At 46.1% G+C, this 21,897-nt stretch overlaps 1 protein-coding gene across 1 annotated transcript in view; it reads left to right on the top strand.

The window, feature by feature from the left end:
* Nucleotides 1–21,897, top strand: part of LOC119398728 (cytochrome P450 6A1) — a 109,735-nt gene that overhangs the window by 80,346 nt on the left and 7,492 nt on the right. The window contains exons 8-12 of the mRNA XM_037665552.1: nt 13,167–13,263; nt 17,279–17,342; nt 17,417–17,525; nt 20,772–20,863; nt 21,572–21,712. Coding sequence (XP_037521480.1) covers nt 13,167–13,263; nt 17,279–17,342; nt 17,417–17,525; nt 20,772–20,863; nt 21,572–21,712 — 503 coding nt within the window. The remainder of the gene's footprint in view (nt 1–13,166; nt 13,264–17,278; nt 17,343–17,416; nt 17,526–20,771; nt 20,864–21,571; nt 21,713–21,897) is intronic.

The following is a 21,897-nucleotide window of genomic DNA, read 5'->3' as shown; positions in this document are numbered from 1 at the left end:
ATGTTCGTCGGTCCAAAGTACCTTGTTCACGAAGCCTGGGTCTTCTTCGGTCTTTATTAGGATCCAGTTTGCAAAGTCTGTGCGATTCTGGAAGACGCGAGGCTCCAATGCTTGGTGCAGCTGCACGTGGTAGGCATGAAGTCGTCTCTTCTTTAGTATTCTCCCCACCGAAGATTTCGAGATACGAGCTTCAGCACCCACACTACGGACACTTGCCTGGGAGTCTGCAGAAAACTTGGACAGGATATTCCTCTCCACTTCCTCGCCCAAAACTGAAGATTTGCGCCGTTTCGTGGTAAATGTCCCAGTCTCTTTCAGCGTTTCATAAGTACGCACAATGGTCATTGAGCTCGGCCGCGTACCTGGATACCAGCGTTGAAACATCTTAACTGCCTGCCTTCTGTTTCCGCGTGATGCACCTAGCGCCAGAACATATCCGCTCGTTGCTCATTCGAGTACGGAATGTCAGCTGCTTTGTCACAAACGACAAACGAACGCGTCAACAAAGCGCGCGCGCGGCCACTTTCAAACGGCAGCGCGATAGCACAGCCCCAGCCGCTCACCCAAGAAGCGCGAACGACGAAAAAAACAAGTATTAAAAGACACCGGCATGCCGACGCTTCTCATCGCCCACTCGAAGCCGCCGCAGAGCCGCAGACAACCAGAAGCCGCCCGGTAAAACCTGCGTGCGTTCTATGAGCTGCACGGGATTGGTCGAGGCTCGATTCAAATTCAAACTCAATATGCAATGTTTAACGGTTCAAGACGTGAGAATAGCCTGTAAAAGCCATAGAACGGTCACGTGATAGCCACCTCCTCTCCCATGACGCGACGCCGAGCGAGTAGAACCGGGGAGAGAAATCTCGAATTGCAGCAGCCGTCGAGGCATTTCTTCGTTCTGTCGCGTTTCGCCCTATCTACATGAATCAGAATCAAACCGCTGTTTTTTTTCCTCGCAGTCGTGACCACTTCATCACCGCGGCAGCGCTCGCCCAGCAGCGTGCATTTGCACCGTCATTCAACGAAAGACGGACGCCCAAACATCGGCCACTTTCAAAGCACCCTGTCGCCTCCTCGTGGCAGCCGCGGGCATGGCCTCCGAGATGGAGGGCGCGCGGCGGGCATAGAGTTAATATACTGACTCTAGAGGAAAAGCTGGGCCGCGAGACATATAACCATGGAGGAAGGAAAAATAAGGACAGGCCCTGACGTCACATTCGTGAAGCCTCCACATCGCGAACACCCGCATCGCCTCCTAGCGAAGGAGCCTCGAAACATTTCGCGATTTCCGCCGTGTCGTTTACAAGCGCATGCGCGATTCGAGCCTTTTTTTTTTTTTTTTCGCCGTGCAAGCGGCGCCGCGGCGCCGTCGATTCACGAATGCTGCTCCTTGTGTGTGTTCTTTAGGAAAGCTACGCAATGCCCAGCTGTTGCGTATGGTTGCGTATACCCGGTCCAAATCGCGTACACTGCGTAAAGTACCGGGTGTCACTTTTCATGTGTACGTACACGTTCGCTTCATTGCTGATCACTAATGCATGGTGTTTGCATGCGAAGCTCTCGGATGTGCACTCTGTTGCTTCTTACTCATTGTGTCAACTCAGAACACACGTGAACTTTTGTTTTTGGCGTCTGACGCGCCGTACATAACATGCGCCGAAGGCATCGTACGTTTTTAGAGGCTGTGTCGTTCAACGAAAGGGCAATAAACTTATGTTGTTGTTATCGGACTACGTGATGTATGTATTGTGCGTTGTGCGCTCGCTGCGTGCTTGTTGTTGTGTGCGTACTGGAATTACAAACTTTACGTGCACGATCGCGTATACCACACAGCGGTGTCCTTTTTTCGACGTAAAACCGAATAGCTACTACGCTCACTCCATATACACGAACAAAAAACCGCTAATCCGGCAACAGATCGGGAAATCGGGCTACAAGAAAGGGAAGGCCTAACGCCCAGCAGAACGCCTAAGTCACTGCTAGGTGAGTTCGAATACGATGATTCAGGGGCTGAACGTTTTTTGATCACGGCACGTACCGGTATTCTGTACTGTTGCACAAAAACGCTCCACGAAGAATTTCAGGGCGCAGCGCTCGGGCCTGCCACGCACGAACAGCCTGGTAAACGACTGCTTGCAACATTTTACTGTGTGCGAACCGCACAATACCACGATACGCGCTAAGTTTACGCTGGGACTACAAATCTGCGCAGAAGCTAATCACCGCGGAGAGCACGCCGCGGGGCGTCTGCTGTTTTGTTTGCCCCGTACCGGTTTGTTTGCCCCATAAATCTGACGTCACTTCCGCCACACTTTTCGCAATGCATTGAAATACGATAGGGCCTCTCCTTAGTATTCCTTCCTCCATGCCTATAACCACAAGAACGCTGACATCTTGGAACGTTGTCATTCTTTCCATCACATATCAATCCTAAAGAAGCATCTGCACAATTAAAAACTTGCGGATATTGTTTTGTGTTTTATTTTGAATACTTCTACGAAAGAATACGACGGCTATTTATGCAATTTACTGAGCGCGGAAAGGAGCGTTTGCAAGCTGGTTAACAAGATGGCACTACCATATCAACACTCACGAGTACGCGAGTGTGTGCTTGCGGCCGATTGCGCCGGTTTGCGCGTCGTGTTAAAGCCCCTGAAACTTCGTTCGCGTCGTGTATCTCGTAGTTGTCATAGTGTCCCGTTGTGTGCGTTTTCTGTCGCCGCATACCACTCGACTTCATGTGACAGCCCTTTTTTCTTTCGAGCTGGAAACTTCAGTGCATCAGTGCAAACCAGGACGGACGGCAAAGAAGAGATGAGACAAGCCCTAAAAGTTATGTACAAACTAGTCGCAACCGAGTTTTTAAATACTTTTTAACGGCGATAAAGCTTCGTGGGCCGTGTAACTTTAGTTTCTATTGAAGCTTTCGGGAGCTTTCGGGAGCACTCACATTCGCTGCTGCATGCTGCAATCGACATTTTTCTGATTTACGGCTCTCTGCGCTGAAGTACGGCTGCAGTGAGCTGAAAAAGAACGTGGATACAGGTGTCTCTCCATTGCAAGTCGAATCAGCGCGCGACCACGGCCTACGGACTTTGCTTCGAGCTGCGAATCTGTCGAGTGACCTTTGTGCCAGCGAACGGAGAAACTTTCGTAGGGAGTGCCTAGTAAAAACCATGCACAAACAGGTGGAAATTTTAACTGTTATCAACCGGACCAGCTGCACAGACAACCGTACACTAACACACGGCTTCACGCATCAAAACACAGCTGATGTTCTCTGAACAGCGTGTAGCTGGCTTAGGTTGGTAGATTAAAACTGATTACTACCGTCAAATATAGCGAGCGTCTCAGGGTCTGGCAACGCTGGCAACGATCGTTTTGTTCCATCATGGCGGAACCCATGCGGTTATAGGTTTCAGTGCATGGGCCCTATGGGGAGCTTTTCCTCTAGAGTCAGTATATTAACTCTATGGCGGCGGGTTTTTCTCCGGCCGTCCCAATCGCACGGAGAGAGCGTATTTCCCGAGGTGGGCGTGGCGCGCTCTTTTCTCCGCACCGCGGCGCACTTACTTGGGATCGGATAGAGTCACTGTATATGCTACCTTTAGGTAGCAGAGTTGCGCATCTGTCTTCCAACGCCGCTAGCAACCATGCATTGCGGAGAAGCTGCCGCTTGGGCCATTTTTTTTTTATTTCTCGACGCCGCCGCTGCAGCGAACTGAATTAACACTAACCATCGACAGCCAATGTTTATCGCCGGTCTTCGACACGCCAGACAGGTTAATCGGCGACACAGTAGGCATGTCGCCTGCAAAAACGAAGCAACCACCGCATAGCTGTGGTTGCTAGCGGGACCTATGCGCTACTCTGGTGACTCTAGGATCGGAAAAGCTGCCGCGCTGTTGGCGCAGCTTGCATGTGGCGAGGAAAAAACTGGTTTTGCACTTTTATTAACCTCGCGATGATTTGGAAATGTCTGGTCAAGGTGTACGAGAGGCCAAGTCAATGCCGGAGCCTATCGATTCTCAAATGGGTTTTTTTTTTTGCTGTAGATTTGCGCCGCCTTTATTAGAGCTCTTAGAAAAGCGTTGCCTCTGCAAGACATCCGCATGTGCTAGAAACTTAGTATACTTCGAAATTTGCGGGCTGTATAGTATGGGGGCGCTAGCGAAGGAGAAGAAAAAAAAGAACGATGATGAGACTTGGCATGATGACGCCCCGGGCTCACGCTCGCCCTGCCGCATAAAGACCGATCAGTCGTTGCCGGGCCTTCGTAAATTAAGCGCGTTTTTCTTGTCCCCTACGTGTTCTCTGAGGACTTCGGTCGACCACTGGCCCCGAGCCCACAATAGATATGTTGATAATGTTGTAAGCTAGATTTAAGGCCTACGACGGAAGCAGTATCGCAAAAAGCAGGTATCGGTGCTTGCTTCCTTTGTGCATTTTTTTCTTCGGTGTAACAACATACAGCGAAATGAAAACACACGTACAGCAGCACTCAAATTTTCCATTAGGAACACTTTGTTTATATTTTCTTTATTAACAACTTGCAGGCACTTCCTTCTATACGGAATGCTTTACAGGCATTGTATAACAGGTGAATGCCGTCACAGCAGCATAAAGAAGCAAAACAGTGACATCGGCATAAAGGAAGCATTATCCGCACAGAGTGAAGTGGCAGAATGTGGCCTTCACTTGCAGAAGGGTACGCAGCAGTATGCCATATTCCTGAAATTAAACAGAAGACACAGGGCCTCACAGCATTTTCTCTAACAACAACAACAAAAATACAGCACTGACAGAGTTTCAGTTATATAGCCGTAAGTAGTCTGCAACTTCAATTAATAAATCACTGCTATTGAATCAAACATTCATTTCGCCGCGGCGGCTGCATTTTCGATGGAGGCGAAAATGTTTGAGGCCCGTGTACTTAGATTTAGGTGCACGTTAAAGAACCCCAGGTGGTCGAAATTTCCGGAGCCCTCCACTACGGCGTCTCTCATAATCATATCGTAGTTTTGGGACGTTAAACCCCAGATATTATTATTATTAAACATTCATTTCCACTTCCACGCCAAAATTTTGTCTTCTTTACGCAGAACGCCAGCGACACAAGCACGCAAGATAAAAAACCGCGCAAACGCCGCAGCATGAGCGCGTTACAAAGAAATAAGGTCGAGCGCACGCTGGAGGGGAACACTGAGCCGACCAAACTCGGTACTCGGCATCAGCAATCGTCATGCTCTCTCCTCGCGATGTCGCCGGCGCCATCAAGTCTGGCGCGAAAGCCGCGCTCACATAGCGCACAATGCTTCGCACTCGCCCACGAGGCTTCCCCAGTTTCCCTTTCCAGCTACCTCCCGTCGCTCCGCAGGAGACAGGGAGGAGGTTGCAGGCGGTCGCCATACGTCTAGACTGAAAGTCGCCGGTTCTGCGACGACCACGGACTGGTTACAGGCGCGTTTCGTTCATTTATGATCGATTGATTTGGATGCAGTCGAGAGCACAATAAATGAACACGATACTGATATTGCCATTGTGCTACCAAAACGTAAGCAGAATCTGTATGACGGAAAAGGAGGCGATGACAACTCGGGCACTTTCACTGTGAACGACGTGTGGAGTAAATGTAGGTTGGCTAATCGAAGCCTTCAACAATATTCCGGCAAAATTACTTATCATCTTACTTCAGTGACATCACCAGGACACTCAGTTATCTAGAGCGTAACCGTGCTTCGGTTGACCAACTCATAAATATCCGTACGCGATCAAATAGTAAAACGATGTGTCACTACAGGAGGGCAATATGATTCAGCGACGAAAATTAGCCCAGTTTTCACCCATACAAGTCTCCAGAAAGGAGGAATGCTATAACGCCCCTGTATATTTCTCAAATCAAGGTATTTCGCGCCGACACAAAACGGACCGTAATGAAAAAAAGCTAACGCTACCACAGACGAATTGATACCTCCTTACAAAAATTTATATCAGAAAAATTCAGCAGTTGGCGTGCTTTTCTCCGTAAATTTGACAAAAATAAATGTAGTAACAGAAAAAAAATACTTGCCTTCAGTGCATCCAGAAGATCCTGGCGGCAATGCTTGCTCGTACGCAGAAAAAAAAAAAAAAAACATGCGCACGCTGTAATCCCGCGCGCTTTGCTTTCTGCCGCGGTCTCCGCCTCTCCGCTGCCGACGGAATCAGGGTGTCGGAACGAAATGTTTTTCGTTTCGGTTTTAGTTTCGTTTCACCGCAAAAAGTTCCGTTTCGTTTCTGTTCCGGAACGAAAAAAAAAAAACGTTCCGTACCGGTTCGTAACGGTTTTTTTTTCTTTGTATAAAAAAGAAGGTATGAAAAAGGTAAAGCAATCATTTAAAAAAGCATTGGATTTGTGATATAGTTACTTGCCCTCCTCTTAAGAAAGTGGGACAAGGGTAAAACACGTTCTTCAGAGGAGCGGAAGTAACTGTACCACGAATTCATTCCTACCAACTAGCACAAACCAGTATTAATTTCAAAGTCATAGTATTTATTTTCTCAAGAGACAAATACGAATTTTTTTAGTTGGCTTAATTCTTTGTGTCAAGGGAGTGAGCACGATCGCAGAAGTAGCACGTCATTGAGTGTACTCTCTGATGTGCGAGATCGCTGTTCTGATAACAAAGATCGCAAGGCCTGCGTTAAACACGCAGCAAGGCACAGCAAAAGCTAGAAGAGCGGACTTTGTAGAGCTTGTTATCTCTTGGGGCAACTGATACAAGCAAACATGCAACGTACCCACTACGTTATAAATCGTCGCAAGCTTTCTGAAGTAGCGAAGTTCCTACTATGCCATTTTTCTTCATTCTTCGGAGAATCGCGGTACCCGCTACACATCTGTAAGGCGTTATCTGCACTTTGTGCTGTGGCTGATAATGAAGAATTACGGCTGAGCACTTTGCAGTGGGTGGGAAGGAGTGTTGCGGAATGGGTGCCTCCATTCGATTCCAATCCCATTACGGGGAATTAGAACTTGCCGCAATTCCATTCCTTTCAATTCCTCGGAATGGAAAAAACTTAGCCCATTGGCACTAAGGGAATGGCCTAGGCAGTCCGATTCCATTCCTGTAATTCCTCAACGTAGGAAAGGCATTTTGATAGTTTTATCGAGTTGAGAATGAACGCCCCATAAAGCTGATGTCATCGAATGCATTAGGAACTGCAAAAGTACGCAAAACACGTTGCCGAGGTCGAGGAATAGCAGCTTGGTGACAGTTCTCCCGCTACCGATAGTATTTGCGTGGTCAACAAGTTTGAACGAATGGTGGTGTTTCAATATTGTTTAAGCTTAAATCTGTTAATGCTAAAATGACGACATAGCGTATTTTTATGCTGACAAAAGCGCCTTTGCATCGAATACGGAACACTGGGCCGCACTGCCCGTCAGCACTCACGCTTGAAAGCGCGCCTCGCAAGCATAGATGGGGTGAGGAGAACTTTCTGTGTTCGCCTGTGCGCAGGCATTCAATGTCTTCCTTGTCGCAAAGGTTATTTACGTGTGTCAGGTACTAAACTGCTCGTGAGATAAAGATCAGGCTGTGCATAGAGTATTCGCCACTTTCGTGTGAGGGTATCAATGGGAACCAACGCGCAGGGGTAATTTGTTTCTCCCTTCGGTATTTGCTGGGATAATGGATTTGTTTGTACACTAACTTATGCCTCCGTTTGCAGTAGGCGCGTTGCTTATAAATGTACCGTGCTTGTAATCAGCTAAGCCATTTTAAAAATACTGCTTTAGTGTTAACTTGCGAGGCTCTGACTCACTATCGTTTGAAGCTTGAAAAACACTACGTAGGCGAAAACGTCCTCTATTTTCGGAAAAAGACGTAATTCCATTCCCATTCCATTCTTCCGAGCGTTGTCCCCATTCCATTGCGGGGTCGCGGATATGTTGAAGATTCCGGAGTCATCCCAATTCCGGAGTGGTAACTCCGCAACACTGGTGGGAAGCATTAAACCACACAGTCTTTGCGCTATTAGCATTGTGTGATGACTCGTTGTTATTTTACTCTTCAGCCACGCTATATTACATATGTTAACGCGATTCCTTGCGCGACATGACGCCTGTGTAAAGTATTTTTGCGATGGAGTTATAAGCACCAGCGTGACACTGTGGTGAAGAACCGACTGCCACGCAGAGGGCGCGGATCCAAGAAATTTGTTTCTCATTAAATTTTTTCTTATACAACGCGATAGCGGTCACGTACACCGGCGGCTGCGGACAACTATGGAGCCAAAATCGGCTGTTGTGATCTCATAACAGCTTTCGCTGTAACAAACTTCAGCGCCGACAATGCCCTCTCCACTTTGGCCTGCTTGACAGGCACGCAAAAGTACACTTGCGTTAATATAAACATCTCTGGTTGCCACTGTTCTCGTTTTTCGGACAATTTCAACATATCTTTGCTTTGGATTTCCTGTCTGAGGTACGCGCTAATACTATACCCTGAGATATGCTCACATTGCATGAGCTCAGTTGTTCCGGATTGCGAAATTTTCTCGTGAACCGAAAAACGATTGAAAACATTTCGGTTTCACTCCGGAACAAAATAATAAATAACGTTTCGGTTACGTTTTCGTTCCGTTCAAAAATATCGTTTTTTTTCGTTTTTCGTTTTCGGTTTTCGTTCCGTTACGACACTCCGGACGGAATCCTGAGTTAGTGCGCCATCTCGCGGTAGCCGGGCGCACGACGCGATGTTCGTTTTTTTTGCTGGGGAGCGCGGCGATTGGGACGGCCGGAGAGAAACCCGCCGCGCGCCCTCCATCTCGGAGGCCATGCCGCGGGCGACCTCGTTCACCGGTTGCACGTTTGAGAGCGGCACTATAGCAGTGCGCTCGCGGCCCGTCACGTGGCCTCTTTTCACATTTCGCGGGCTTTCTTTACAACGCGGAAAAAATAACACCGCGAGTCGTATCGTACAGGAAACAATTCAGTCCGTGATTTCTAAAAGTGCTCTACAGCTCAGTGTTCATATTTTGGGTTTTCAGCCAATAATTAAAAAGTTAGGTAATTAAAAATAATTAACTAATTAATTTAGGGGAAAATAAAAAAATAGCCTCACTATCTATAGGCTAGCGCGAGTAGTATACGTTTAGTTCAATTTGCCTGTGAAGTGCCTTTCATTTTGAAAGTCTTCACTCAAGTTATGTGGGACAACCTGTATATCCATTCATTTAAACGGCCGGGAGTGCCCCGAGACCATGCCATGTAAATCATGCCGCACATGACATGCGTATCATGATATGCACGTTAGCACCTGTCATTAAATTCGCCATAAACTCTTGTCACGTCATAACAGTTTTGGTATATATGAAATTAACGGAATGGCCGCAAGAGCCCCAAGGCTGTGGCAGGTAAATCATGCTGTTCATTACATGCATGTCATGATTTTCATGTTATGACCTGTCATTTATGTTTGTATTACAGTCATGTTATTCCACACCAATATTGGTATTCATCCGATTAACGAAACGGCCAGGAGAGCACAAAGTCGTAGGCGGCTAGATAGACAGATAAGTACGCTCAAAGTCGCAGAAGTTCGCTAAAAAAATGCTTCGCAATTAATATTCGGCAGATCCCACGTACCGTGGGAATCGATGTAATGCGAAGCATGCGGCGGGAAGGTGAATCTGGCGTATTTTTTTATAAAGCGAAACGTTACAAAATGACGCTAAAGATAGGCGCGAATGGTATACGAACACACATATGTTGAACAGTCGCGCATATGTTATATAACAAATTGTTTACAGTTGCGTAACGATGCCAGTAGCAATGTAGTTATTACCAATACCTGATGCGGTAAGCCGATATGTAGTGTTTTTACTTGTTCGTTATGATGGAGAACGCACGCACGTTTCACGAACCCGGGTGCATGTGTGCAAGGGGTGCTCGACAGTTCTCACGTAGATGGGGGCGAGCGCATTGGCTTATTGTAACTGATGGGCGCCACGCAGACCTCGTCGATTCCGCGCCTTGTCTTTGTTTCTTCTGTGTCTCGCGGCCACTGAAGTGGGATGCGTCCTAGGTTGAGGTTGCGCATCGCCGTGTTCATATATGTGGCCACGCCTACGAATCTGCACTGAAGCCGCTTGCTGTGGACAACTCAGTGTGCTCATCGCTCCTGGTTTCAGAAAGTGCTAACGTCAGTTTCTGGGAGCAGAATCTCTCTTTCGAGGTCGTGCATAGTATGTACGTTGAGAGTGGCGAGCGTGGGATGATTGTTTTCGTTGTGGCACCGAATGAAGGTGGTAGCCCGGGCCAAGACAATGTCCAAAGGCCTGTTTGAAAGCCGGGTCATGTCGTCGGCAGACTGTGTCGATAGAGCCGGCGACATGTCGAAACCTGAAGCCACCTTTATTCTTGGTGAGGCATACCCCATCAAAGCTGGTAGCGTGGGAAAGTGCTGCATGGTACAGCTGCAGTGCATGGCGCTTATCGTGTCCGAAGTCTACCTGGTCGTATGTGGGCATTTGTGACCTATATGTTGTTATGGCGTTTGCTTGCCTCAGGGGAAACTGTGTCATCTTACAAGAGATACTTTTCTGGCGTATATCGTGGTTGTGGTGGTTCGCAGTACCACGGGCACCCATTTCAATTCTATTTGAGGGTGTGCGGTAGTGATGTGTTTCGCCCTGGCTGGGACGAGAATGCCTACCATGGACGTCAGAAATTCAGGCCATAGTGCAAGAGGTTGCCGTGTTCGTCACGCTGGATGCGCCACAAGGCGTCCATGTTTCCATTAACGAGGCCTTCGATTGCGTCGATGTTGGCCGTGATTATGTACGGCTTGAGCAGCACTGACAATTGGGCGAGTTGGTAGGGATGCATGGATTTCGAACGGCGCAACAAGGCAGACGAAAAGAAAGTGTTCGTGTGATCATTTGTCTTTTCGTCTGTCTCGTTGCGCCGTTCTAAATTTGTGCATGTAGGGCTTGCCGATACTCAGGTTCACTCAGGCCGGCAGGCTACGCATGTCTTTTGCGTTCATGTTGGTCACCTTGGTCAGGACATTCCTGTGTACCTGCTAGTTGTTATAGCCAGGTATGCTGTCGCATACCTGGCTATGGCACGTTGTCCGCAGCGTCGAGGCAACGTGCGTTATAGCGGTTGACGCCCCCATTTCGGTAGTATAACCGTATGCCGTCAGGGCACTTAGCGGCGGCTTCTTCGCGTGTCACAAAGCGGCTCTCAATCAATATGATGTCGTCCTCGGTCAGCATGAGGCCATCGCCCAGCCTCATATGAAATGAAGAGAACACTGCGTCATTCTGGCGGACCACGTGGATGAGTGGATGCTAGTCGAGCGTCTCCCAGGGGTGTTCTTCAGCTCCATCACTTGCCTAGCGTTTCAATGTGTATGTTCGCCGTTAATGTGTTATCTGAGACTGAATCACCTGCGCACATGCCCAGAGAAGATAAACTGTGACATACGGGTATGTGCCACGCATGACTGAGGGAAAGGATTTCATTACGTACGCGACAGGCGTTTTGCGCTATTCATGTTACGACCACTGAATCGTGTTTGCCATACACTGATCGCCTACAATGCAAATTTTGGTATATTACAACTTACGGAGACGACCAGGAGAGCGCCTAGACGTAGGCGGCCGGATAGATAGATAGATAGATAGATAGATAGATAGATAGATAGATAGATAGATAGATAGATAGATAGATAGATAGATAGATAGATAGATAGATAGATAGACAGATAGATAGATAGATAGATAGATAGATAGATAGATAGATAGATAGATAGATAGATAGATAGATAGATAGATAGATAGATAGATAGATAAAAATACAGCAGATCCCGCGCACTGTGGAGATCGATGTAATGCGATGTAGCCGGCAAACATCTGCTACATCGAAGCTTGTTTGTCTTTGAGGCAACTGAAGTCCTTCATGCCATGGCACCTAGTTCACTATATATCGCATGTTTGCCATTCTCACGCGGCAAGGTTGAGGCATGCACCGAGAACCGAAGCCAGGCTAGCAGTTTAGAATGCTTCGGAGCTACTACCTGACTACCTCTTCCGGCTTCCTCCGGTACAAGCACCTGTCGACGTGAAGCCTGGCATGGCCAGCCCAAGTACTCTCTACACGCCCGAGGGACCCGAGCTGACAAGATCGCCTTGGCTCCAGTGTTTAGAGACATTGTGATATATTCAAACTTAAAACGGAGGAATGTTAGGACGCGGCACAAAGCGCCGCCCTCTGTGTTGAGACGCACGCGAGCCACGTGCCAATGACGTCATCTGTTTGCCGCTATTTATCGGAACGCGCAATACACCTTTTGTTCTGTTGCTGAGCGTCTGGTTCTGAGTCACGTCTATTAGAAAACAGTTATGGTGTCGCTTGAAGCTTCGGTGTGTCTCATTTGACCCACTCAGCAGAGTTACTGACGACAATCGTCTCCCTCCCTCAGCAGTAGCAAGGTGATCCTTCAGATAAGAGTCATTCCACTCATCCTAAGAGAGTTAAACTACACTCATAGAGTGCACCCACTCCCAGCCACCAAAAGAATTCACGTAATTCATCAAAGAGAGTGGTATATGTGCAAGTCAAGGGTCACAGAAAAGAGCAAGACAGATTTATTTTTTCAGAGTGCATCAGTGGACGGCTCGGACACCCGTATACATGCTGTGCTCTCACGCTTACATCGCGTCGAGACGTAAGACAGTACGAAGTCCGCTTCGCTCCATGGAGCGGCCATATTCTCTTACACCAGCTTTTTCTAGAGTTGTGCGGGATCGGATCCAAAGGAGTTAGCTGCTAGCTTTACTTCATATAATATTCCAATTTTTTATCGAATAAATTGCTTTGCTGTTGTGGCGAAGTGTATGTGTGCAGCAATAATAGTGGTGTCGCGTTAAGACTTCAGACAGCCCGAAGACCGTTTAGCTACCTGGAGCGGCCATATTTTCTTACACCAGCGTTTGGCACAGTTACGCGACATCAGATCTTAAACAGTTTGCTGCTAGCCTGATTCATATTCCCATCTTTTTTATGGCATTCATTGCTTCGCTGTGGTGGAGAATCTGAGACTTTTACTTTTTTCAACAGATAATAGCAACACGTATGTGTACGGCAATAATAATGGTGACACTATTTTCTTCAGGTTCGAGTACCGGACATGGCCCAAATTCTTCTGGACGGTCTGGTCGACGCTGACGATTCTGATGTTGCCAAGCATAAAATGCCAGGAGAGAGCACAGGTATCACCGAATCTTTCGACTTCACGTACGAGTCGGAATTTTATTCTAAATGTCAGGCAAAGAACACCCCAATCTCGTAGGCGTCGTGAGGAAAAATATATGCGTGCCATGACATATTCATAATAATTAGAGGCTTCGAATAGATGTCGAAGGGGTCCTAGACGTTTCAAATAACTACTTTAAAATATCAGGAACATCTCCAGGTGTCAACATTAACTTAAAAAAATACTTCCACGGACGCAATGTGCGTGATATTGGGCGAATGTGGAGCCAATCATATGCCTGTTACAGGTAGTGTTGTCTGTTTTGAGTTGGCTCGTTTCTCAACCTGCATTTCCAGTTCATTGCAGTATTTCTGAGTTAAACCTAGCAAACCAACGGCACGCTATTTGACGTGCTGAGCTTGTATGCCTCATCATGAATGTAGGCCTCGGCTTCAAACACCTGTCCACAATTATTTGTCCAAGCCATTCAGTGAGACCTTGTAAACTGGCCCCACGCCCACGGCAACCAGCCCTCATCGGACGGCCTAGCCTTCCTAGAGTGAATCAATCAAGCCTTTGAGACGATTTGTGCACAATTGTGTGCCTCACTTCTTTTAGCAGAGAGCTGTTATGGACGCGTTTGTCAGGTTTGCGATGAAGACGAGAAATTAATCATGTCGGTGCGGCCACGTCAAGCCGAGATAAGCTTAGCGTGGCCTATTTGAGCCATCTCAACCATAGCGAAGGCTAATTAAAACTAGCTGAACATGGTAATGTCTAATTAGCTACGCATATTTAACCTAATTTGGTCAGATTCTAATTATCATAATGAAGCCGAATTGAAATTCTGGTGTGCCCAGTAATGCTGTGCTCGGCAAGGTGAGCCGAGCTAATCCCCCTTTAAAACTAGTTAGGACAGAGCCCAGGTCCTGAGTCCTTCGATTGTGTTACGTGTCCTTCGCACTTACAGACACTATGAATCAGTACCAACTAGCCCGATCTCAGTGCTTTCTGAGCCTAGGTAGTTAGTGCCAATTATGCTAAATAGCTAATTAGGTCTAGGTTGACTAGGGATGCCTGCTAATCGAGACTAAGCCTCGAACACGCATATTAAATCATGCAAGCTAATCATATTATTAGGATAATTAAGTTATGTTTAGGACTACGTTGACCTAGGATACAAGATGATCGAGACGACGCCTCGAGTGTGCAAATTAGGCTAAATAGCCTGAGTATGCTCATTAGAGTAATTACGGTAATTAAGCTGCTTGGCGCTGTGATTGCCAAGCGATTGCCAATCGAAGTCGCTCGATACCTAGTCAATACTCCTGATTTACATTGTGACCACGGGAACATTTGATGCATCGGCGTGTGAATGCACGTGCGCCTGTTCAAACCAGAACCAGCCGAATGCCGACCAGTTCTCCTCTGCTCTAGCCTTGTGAGACTGAGTGCAATCTGCCTAATTTTTTTTCTTGATTGTGTCGGCTAGTGGCTAAGAAATAGGAAGATACATTGAGGTTTCGACGAATTGAACCTGCTGTGTAATAAATCTGCCTTCATTTAACTTCACTGTGCAGTGTACTGTTGCATATGATCATTTTGCTGAAGGCACCACAATGCGCGGTGATATGTTCATCGTGCCAGTTTGCGCGAGCCACGTGAGAAGTATAACATTGCTTTGCTCGAAAAGAGGATAACTGAAAACGAATGCAAACTGTGTTTCTAGACTGAGATTTGATTATGTTTATGCAAAAATAGGGAATGAATGACTTCAAGATAGCCAGGTTTTTAGTTAGAATTCAACTAGGATCAATTGCTATAAAGCACATAAGTGAACGTATTATGACAATACTTTTGTTGCAATGAATATTGAATGCCTCGAAATTAAGTTGTGTAGAGTTGCCGCATTTACGAACAGTTTTTCCTAGGTAGGGTCTGAAAGGGTTAAGTATTAATAATAATGCTAATAACTGTTGGGGTTTAACATTCCGAAACGATCATATATATGAGCGACACCGTAATGAAAGGCTCCGGAAATTTTGACCATCTGGGCTTCTTTAACGTGCACCTAAATCATAGTACGTGGGCCTCGAGTATGTTCGCCTCCATCGAAAAATGCTGCTGAAATGGTTAAGTGGCATATCAAGAGCCGCTGTGCGGCATTGACAGCGGCATATCTGACCGATTTCATTTGTCAGCCAAACAGTGGCTGACATGAATACAGTTGCTTTCAAACTCTCCAACCAGTGCTACGAGCGGATACTCAAAGACATCGTGCAATACAAATCAAGCGCCGGCGTAGGGAAATTGCTTTTGAACTGAATATTTGCCGCGAAGCCTGAGCTTTACGGCATCGTCGTAACACAATTAAACTAAATGTAGCGCCAGTGGAGTAGCGTAAATTTAGACATTGGGACACAGAAGGCACGACAAAAGCTAACTTTTAAGAAATGTTTATTGGAAGCACATACCTGTGCGTATATAGGTATGCACGAAAGAAGAAAATTTTGGCGGCTCGTTTCGTTGTTTTACACAACCTTAATTAAAACACGCAAAGTGTGAAGCTAAGGAAGGCACAGCGGACGTTAAATGTGCTGTTTTAATTGTATTGTAGTAATTGTGGTATACATATGAAGAATGTAAAGTGGACGGAAAGACAGCTTGCCGCCGCCAGGGACCTAACACTAGAACTCCCGGGATTTGCATGCATATAAGTACCCGATAATGTAGACGAGAGGACGACCGCCGCCGTAGCTCAATTAGTAGAGCATCGGGCACGTTATCCGTAGGTTGCAGATTCGGCACTGCCGGCGGCAACTTGTCTTTTCGGTCACTTTACTTTCGTCCCATCTATATTACAATTATTGTAATACAGTTAAAAGAGTAAAATTAATGTCTCCTATATCTCACTTAGCCTCACCATCTGCTGGTTTTCATACAGGTATCTGTTGTTTCAAGTGAACTTTATTTAATGGTAGCGATTGCGTGGTCTTTTTTTTTTTTACGTAAAAGTCGTGCCTCTAACTTTCGGTTATTATCCCTGCCTCTAACTTTGGGTTATTAAGACGAAAGCTTAAATAGGAAAATTGACCGTCGGCGTCCCGCGTCAGCGGCGTCAACACGAGTAATGCAAAAAATCAGGACGTGATGACGTCACAACATGACGTCACCATGGGGTCACAGATATAAAAATTTGTGACGTAATCAGAACGTCACATAACGCGACGTAACATGATGACGTCATCAGACGATATCGTCACTTGGTCAAAGGTGAGCAGATCACGGATAGTCATGGCCGTAACAGGGTGGGTAGAGTGAATTTACAGATAACACAGGACAAAGAAGGAAGTACAACATTGTATACTGAAAACAAAACTAGAAAAATACATATTTTTCCGACACAAAATACGAAACAGTAGAATAAACATACAGACAGACACTGTCACAGTGATATGGTATGCAATATGAAATAGCTACATGATGTAAATTCGAACGTCATGACAGTGTACGTACAACACTAGCAATAATCAATTTCGTAATAGATTTTTAATGCACTCTTCCAAACTTCCAATGCTCGTTGAAGTCAATACAGGCATTGGCAAATCGTTCCACTCTTTTATCATTCGGGAAAAAAGAATAAGCATAGACATCAAGACAGAATTGAGGTATCGAAAGCAAAAATTGATTGCTTGATCTGACGTTGCTGGTTTGCCTTAGAATAGATAAGGTTTAGATTCAATACTATGTGTCAACAAGCCCAAGCTCCTCTCCTGACGCTCACAGCCGGTTACAGAAAAAGAAGGCTAAGACGAATGCTATACTTACATTTAAAACTAATTTAGGGAAGAGTTAGAGAAGGCTTGGTTATAGCAATATAAGTTGAACTTGTGTCATAGGTCATTCTACGAAACGTCAATGATAAGTTTTCGGCAATCTGAAAGTGCACGACTATATATGTGGTATTGTAATGCAGTGAATACCAACAATACACATGTACATTCACTAAGGTCTCTTTGTTTTCTCCAAAGCTCCGCTGCCACCAGAGACACTCAACCAGCTGGCATCGAATTGCATGGCGGTATTCGTTGGAGGGTAAGCGTCGCTCCCAGGGAATATTTGTCATAAACTAGTGACGTCATTCGAGTCATCTTTTTTTTATTTCTCAGGTACGACACCACGAGGGCTGTTCTGACTAGCTGGTTTTATGTCATGGGTAGATACCCGGAGGTGCAGCAGCGAATGAGGAAAGAGGTGCTTGAAGCTTTTGCAAAAGAGGTGATATACTATTATGTTATTTTTTAATCCGCATATGCCGTAGGTACTTTCTTGCGACCACGTATACAATCAGCGCATGTTTTGAAAGAGACAAGGTTCTTGAATTAGGGCGTTGCTGTTTTTCCCCCGAATTATTAAGTTCAATCGTGAGCAGTGACTGTTGGTCGAGCAATTTCGTTTATATCGTGCAGCAGTGCAGAGGTTCTGCGACATTACGTAATACACTACTCGGCAATAAATGAAAGTAGGGCGTGTTGAAGGGCTAGTTTCTTTCAAAGTAGCATGCGCCACCATGTTACATTGAATGAAAAAAAACAGCAGGAGGACTGGGCACAGGAGCTCTTGTTGTGTGGTATTCCTCGTGTGTTCAGTCAATACGCTGTTTTTATTTCAAAGTATTCCGTGATAGTTAATACCACGATGGTTTTCTGAGTGTACGTCCAATGCACATGAGCGTTTATGCCATTCGACTCAATGGCAGAGTCAGCGGTATATCACATTGTACACATTAGCGCTCACCAGTATGTCCTTGCCCTCATCCCTTCTCTGATGTGAAACGCAGATGGTGATGCTAACCCTTATGATAGGCGGAACGAAGTCATCGTTAATATGTAGGATGATGAAAAGTCATCTAACAACGCTAGTGGAAGTTCTGAAATGAAAATTCTAGATATAGATGTATACGATCTGTGTGTTAGAGAAGACTCGAGGTTAATGTAGGCAATAATCTCAAGTTTGCGGTAAAATGTAGAATCCGTGTCATTCACGTCGGCTTAGAGAGGAGGTTGGAGTTATTTCTCCTGTTAATTTTTTAGACATGGTATGAGCTGCATGTGACTAGTGTGGCTGTAAGGCAAGCTCGTCATACCACTGGCGCCTTGGCGCCTTGCGCCAACCATGTTGCAATGGAAATGACGATAAGTTATTTTCAGCTGTAGAAGGCAGTATTTTGCCTCAATTATTTCTGAAATCTTTGTGAAACGTTCATTTTCAGTGAACTGAGCAGTGGAATGTGCGAGCCACTAAAGAAAAAGTGCTAGACATTTAGAAAGCAAGCGATGTAGTTTTGACTTGACCATCCCACAATAAAACTGCTGAAACGGTGTAGTGTGTCGATTTGCTTCAGTATGCAGCTGTCATGTCTGATCAAGTGGTGTTATTTCCTCCAGTTTCCAGTAAAATAAGCCGCATGAATAAGCGTCTGGTTACGAACCGTCTGGCGAAAGAAAAAGACCCTACAATAGGGAACCAGGCCCTAAAATATGTGCAAGCCTATGTTTATGTTGGCCCATAACTAACAGTGCACCATGTTCTCGAAAGCGCAATTTAGGAGACCATAAGGATCGGCTGGCCCGCACATGGCAGAAGTTGTAACATGTTGAAAGACAAGTTAGTTGCCGCTGTCTTTTAAGCGAAAAGTGTCGAGTAACTTTATATTGCAAGTACGTAATTCGCAGGAAATACAACCGGTTGGTAGGTGAGAGAAAGGGAATAGACATAACGGGACGGGAAACGCATCAGAACACGGCCGCTTGTTAGGTGGGGTTATTAAAATAAGCTTACAGGCATGAAATTAAAACATCTTGTAAAAGAGAGGCTAAAGAGAATACCGTATATACTCGCATCCAAGCCGATATTTTTTTCGAAAAAAACGATGTGCGAAAGTGGGGGGTCGGCTTAGATTCGAGTACCACGACTTGGCCGCCGCTGCCACATGCCTGAAGGCCCGGCCGCGCTAGCGGCATTACGGCTCTCGATGCGCCGATCTCAAGGTACCGGTTTTGCATGCCGGAAGCTCATTTTCGCGACATTCTACGGTAGCTGCACGGTGACGAGGCCGCTCAGTCCTGTTCAGCGGGAGAATAGTGGTCCGTATCACTTGGCTATCGCGTGGCGGACGGCGCGGAGCGGAGGCGCGGAGTTGGTCAATGGTTATTCTTCTGAAAGCGATCGTGCAGTGTAGTTGTGCCTCTTGCTCGCGAAACGCCTGTGTCAATTGTGCTTCAGATTTGAGCGGTGCCACTACAGCGCGGCGTTTAGGCGGAAGGTCGTGTTACATGCGGAAAAGACATCGAACCTACGAGCGCAGCAAGAGTTCGGCGTGCACGAAAAGAATGTGCGACGATGGCGAAAACAACGTGCGGAACTCTTCGGTTGTGCAGCAACCCGCATGGCGTTCACTGGACCAAAAACTGGCCGACACCATGCGGTGGAAGAAGTTGTCGCCGATTTTGTTAGAGAACAGAGGGAAGCGGGAATGCCCGTGACGACTGAAATTATTAGAAAAAGGGCATGCCTACGGAGTGTGCACTTGAGTAAGAATAAAGGCTGTGTTTTCTACCAATAAAATGGTGTTCTCTTTTTTTTTCATTCGGCCTACATTCGAGGAAAGTTTTTTTTTCTGGCCTTGCCAATTTCGGGGGTCGGCCTAGATTCGAGGGCGGCCTAGATTCGAGTAAATACGGTATAATTGGGAAAGCAATTCACCATGTAGAACCTATGAGTGATCCAGATGCTGTCGATAAAGTACTCAATAGCTGACAGTCAGCATTGGCCAATGTAATATTTCACTGCAAGCAGTGCCTTAATACGTAGCTTGATCTGTGAGTATAAAGTTGAAAAATGGCGCTAGAGTTAACGTTTAAATAACGCATATCACACCCGATAGGGAAGAGTAAGAGTGCCGAGACGGGAAGCACAAACAACTCGGAGCCTTCTGATTTCCACGTCACCTTGCTTTCGTTTTCGGCTGGGTTGTTTTTCCTGTTTTCTCAGGCGCATGTACACATCTAGCTCAGTATGGATAAACGTACGCATATAACAGCATATATCACGAGTTACTATCATTTGACTGTTTAACTTGTTGCTTGAATCTGTGGTTTATCTATTAGCGCCTATACTTTTTATATTAACGGCTCAGTAAAAGTTACGTCATTGAACAGGATCTGCACCAAGTCACCAATTCACAAACGTTTCGCGCCATTTCCTCGTAGCGCAAAATGCGTGATGTGTATGGTACGGTCTCCGCACGCCTGAAGAGATCTCGGAGGCTTTCTTTCTGGCGATCCCAGTTATTCCGGATCACCACGCAAAACTCCACCTCCTCGCCAACCACCCCCCCAAACCAAAGCCACCAAAGCGCCAGAGGGCAGCACATGAAAGGCGGATGGTCACCATGTTTGCCCCCGTCTCTGCTGACCTGCTGACTGACATACCGATTGCTCCTTCTTTATGTTTCTTCGGCAGGGAGACCACCTATCTCTGCTCACTCTCACTACGCTTCCCTACTCGAACCAAGTCATATCGGAGACCATGCGTATGTACCCGCCAATAATCACGTGAGAATTTTCAATACGCTATCAACGTGTTCCTGCTCAATATGTGTTACCACTATAATCCACTAAAATATGCGTTTCAGAAATTTTTAAATAGATGAAACCGACGAGTACAACATAGAACTATCAATGTCAAGATCGGAATTGTCAAAAATTCGCTTCAGACCTGTGTACAACGAACTTGTAGCGAGTAAGGCTTCGATAGATGTTGGGCACTATGTGGCTAAAATAATGCACTTTTCGAATGTGTTAGTTCGAAATAACATTAAACATTTTGGTATTAAGCGAGCCTGTGTCATGTTCCCACTCCATCAAACTGAATCTTATTGATACGAGTACCTGTATATCGAACAAACTTAGCCTTAAAGGACAGTGAAGTTGTTGTTACTGGACAGAGTGCTCGCTCAACAGACCGAAGCGATATGAACAACTTGAAATGGGGAAAGAGTTTCTTCGTCAACCTCCACGGCTTTTTAATGCACCGCGCGTATTGAAATAAAGAAAACAAAAACAGAATAAATACGCAGTGAGCTAAGAGGTAAAATTGGCGATGCTGCGCAACAGGAGATCATAACTGGCAGATAACAGATAGCTTTTAACCGGCCAGGACAACAGAGAACATCTCAACGCGTAGACAGTACAGAATGTCGTGTCACTATGCCTCCCCGCTGCTTATTTACGTTTATAACATCAAACAAATCGTTGCCACAGATTTACAACGCGGTGCGCGGACGAAGACTACCGTTACGGAAAATACGTCATCAAGAAAGGAACCTCCGTCATGGTGCCTACGTACCAGCTGCACCATGATCAAGAATACTGGAATGAGCCAGAAAAGTTTGACCCAGAAAGGTGAGCACATGCGCGGTATGTTCAAGGACGGATGACTAAACGATTATTCGCACATAGAGTGCAATGAACCTAAAAGGGTAAGTAAACAGACGCGCAGTCTAAACTTTTGTGATGAAGAGATAACTGGGCACCTGTATAATGTGAACATGCTGCCGCAAGAATTTTGCTAATATGTGGTGCGATAA

Source organism: Rhipicephalus sanguineus, chromosome 7 (genome assembly GCF_013339695.2).
Source record: "Rhipicephalus sanguineus isolate Rsan-2018 chromosome 7, BIME_Rsan_1.4, whole genome shotgun sequence".
Taxonomy (NCBI): Eukaryota; Metazoa; Arthropoda; class Arachnida; order Ixodida; family Ixodidae; genus Rhipicephalus; species Rhipicephalus sanguineus.
Note: the sequence above shows the minus strand (reverse complement) of the source record. Positions and strands in the feature narration are given on the sequence as shown.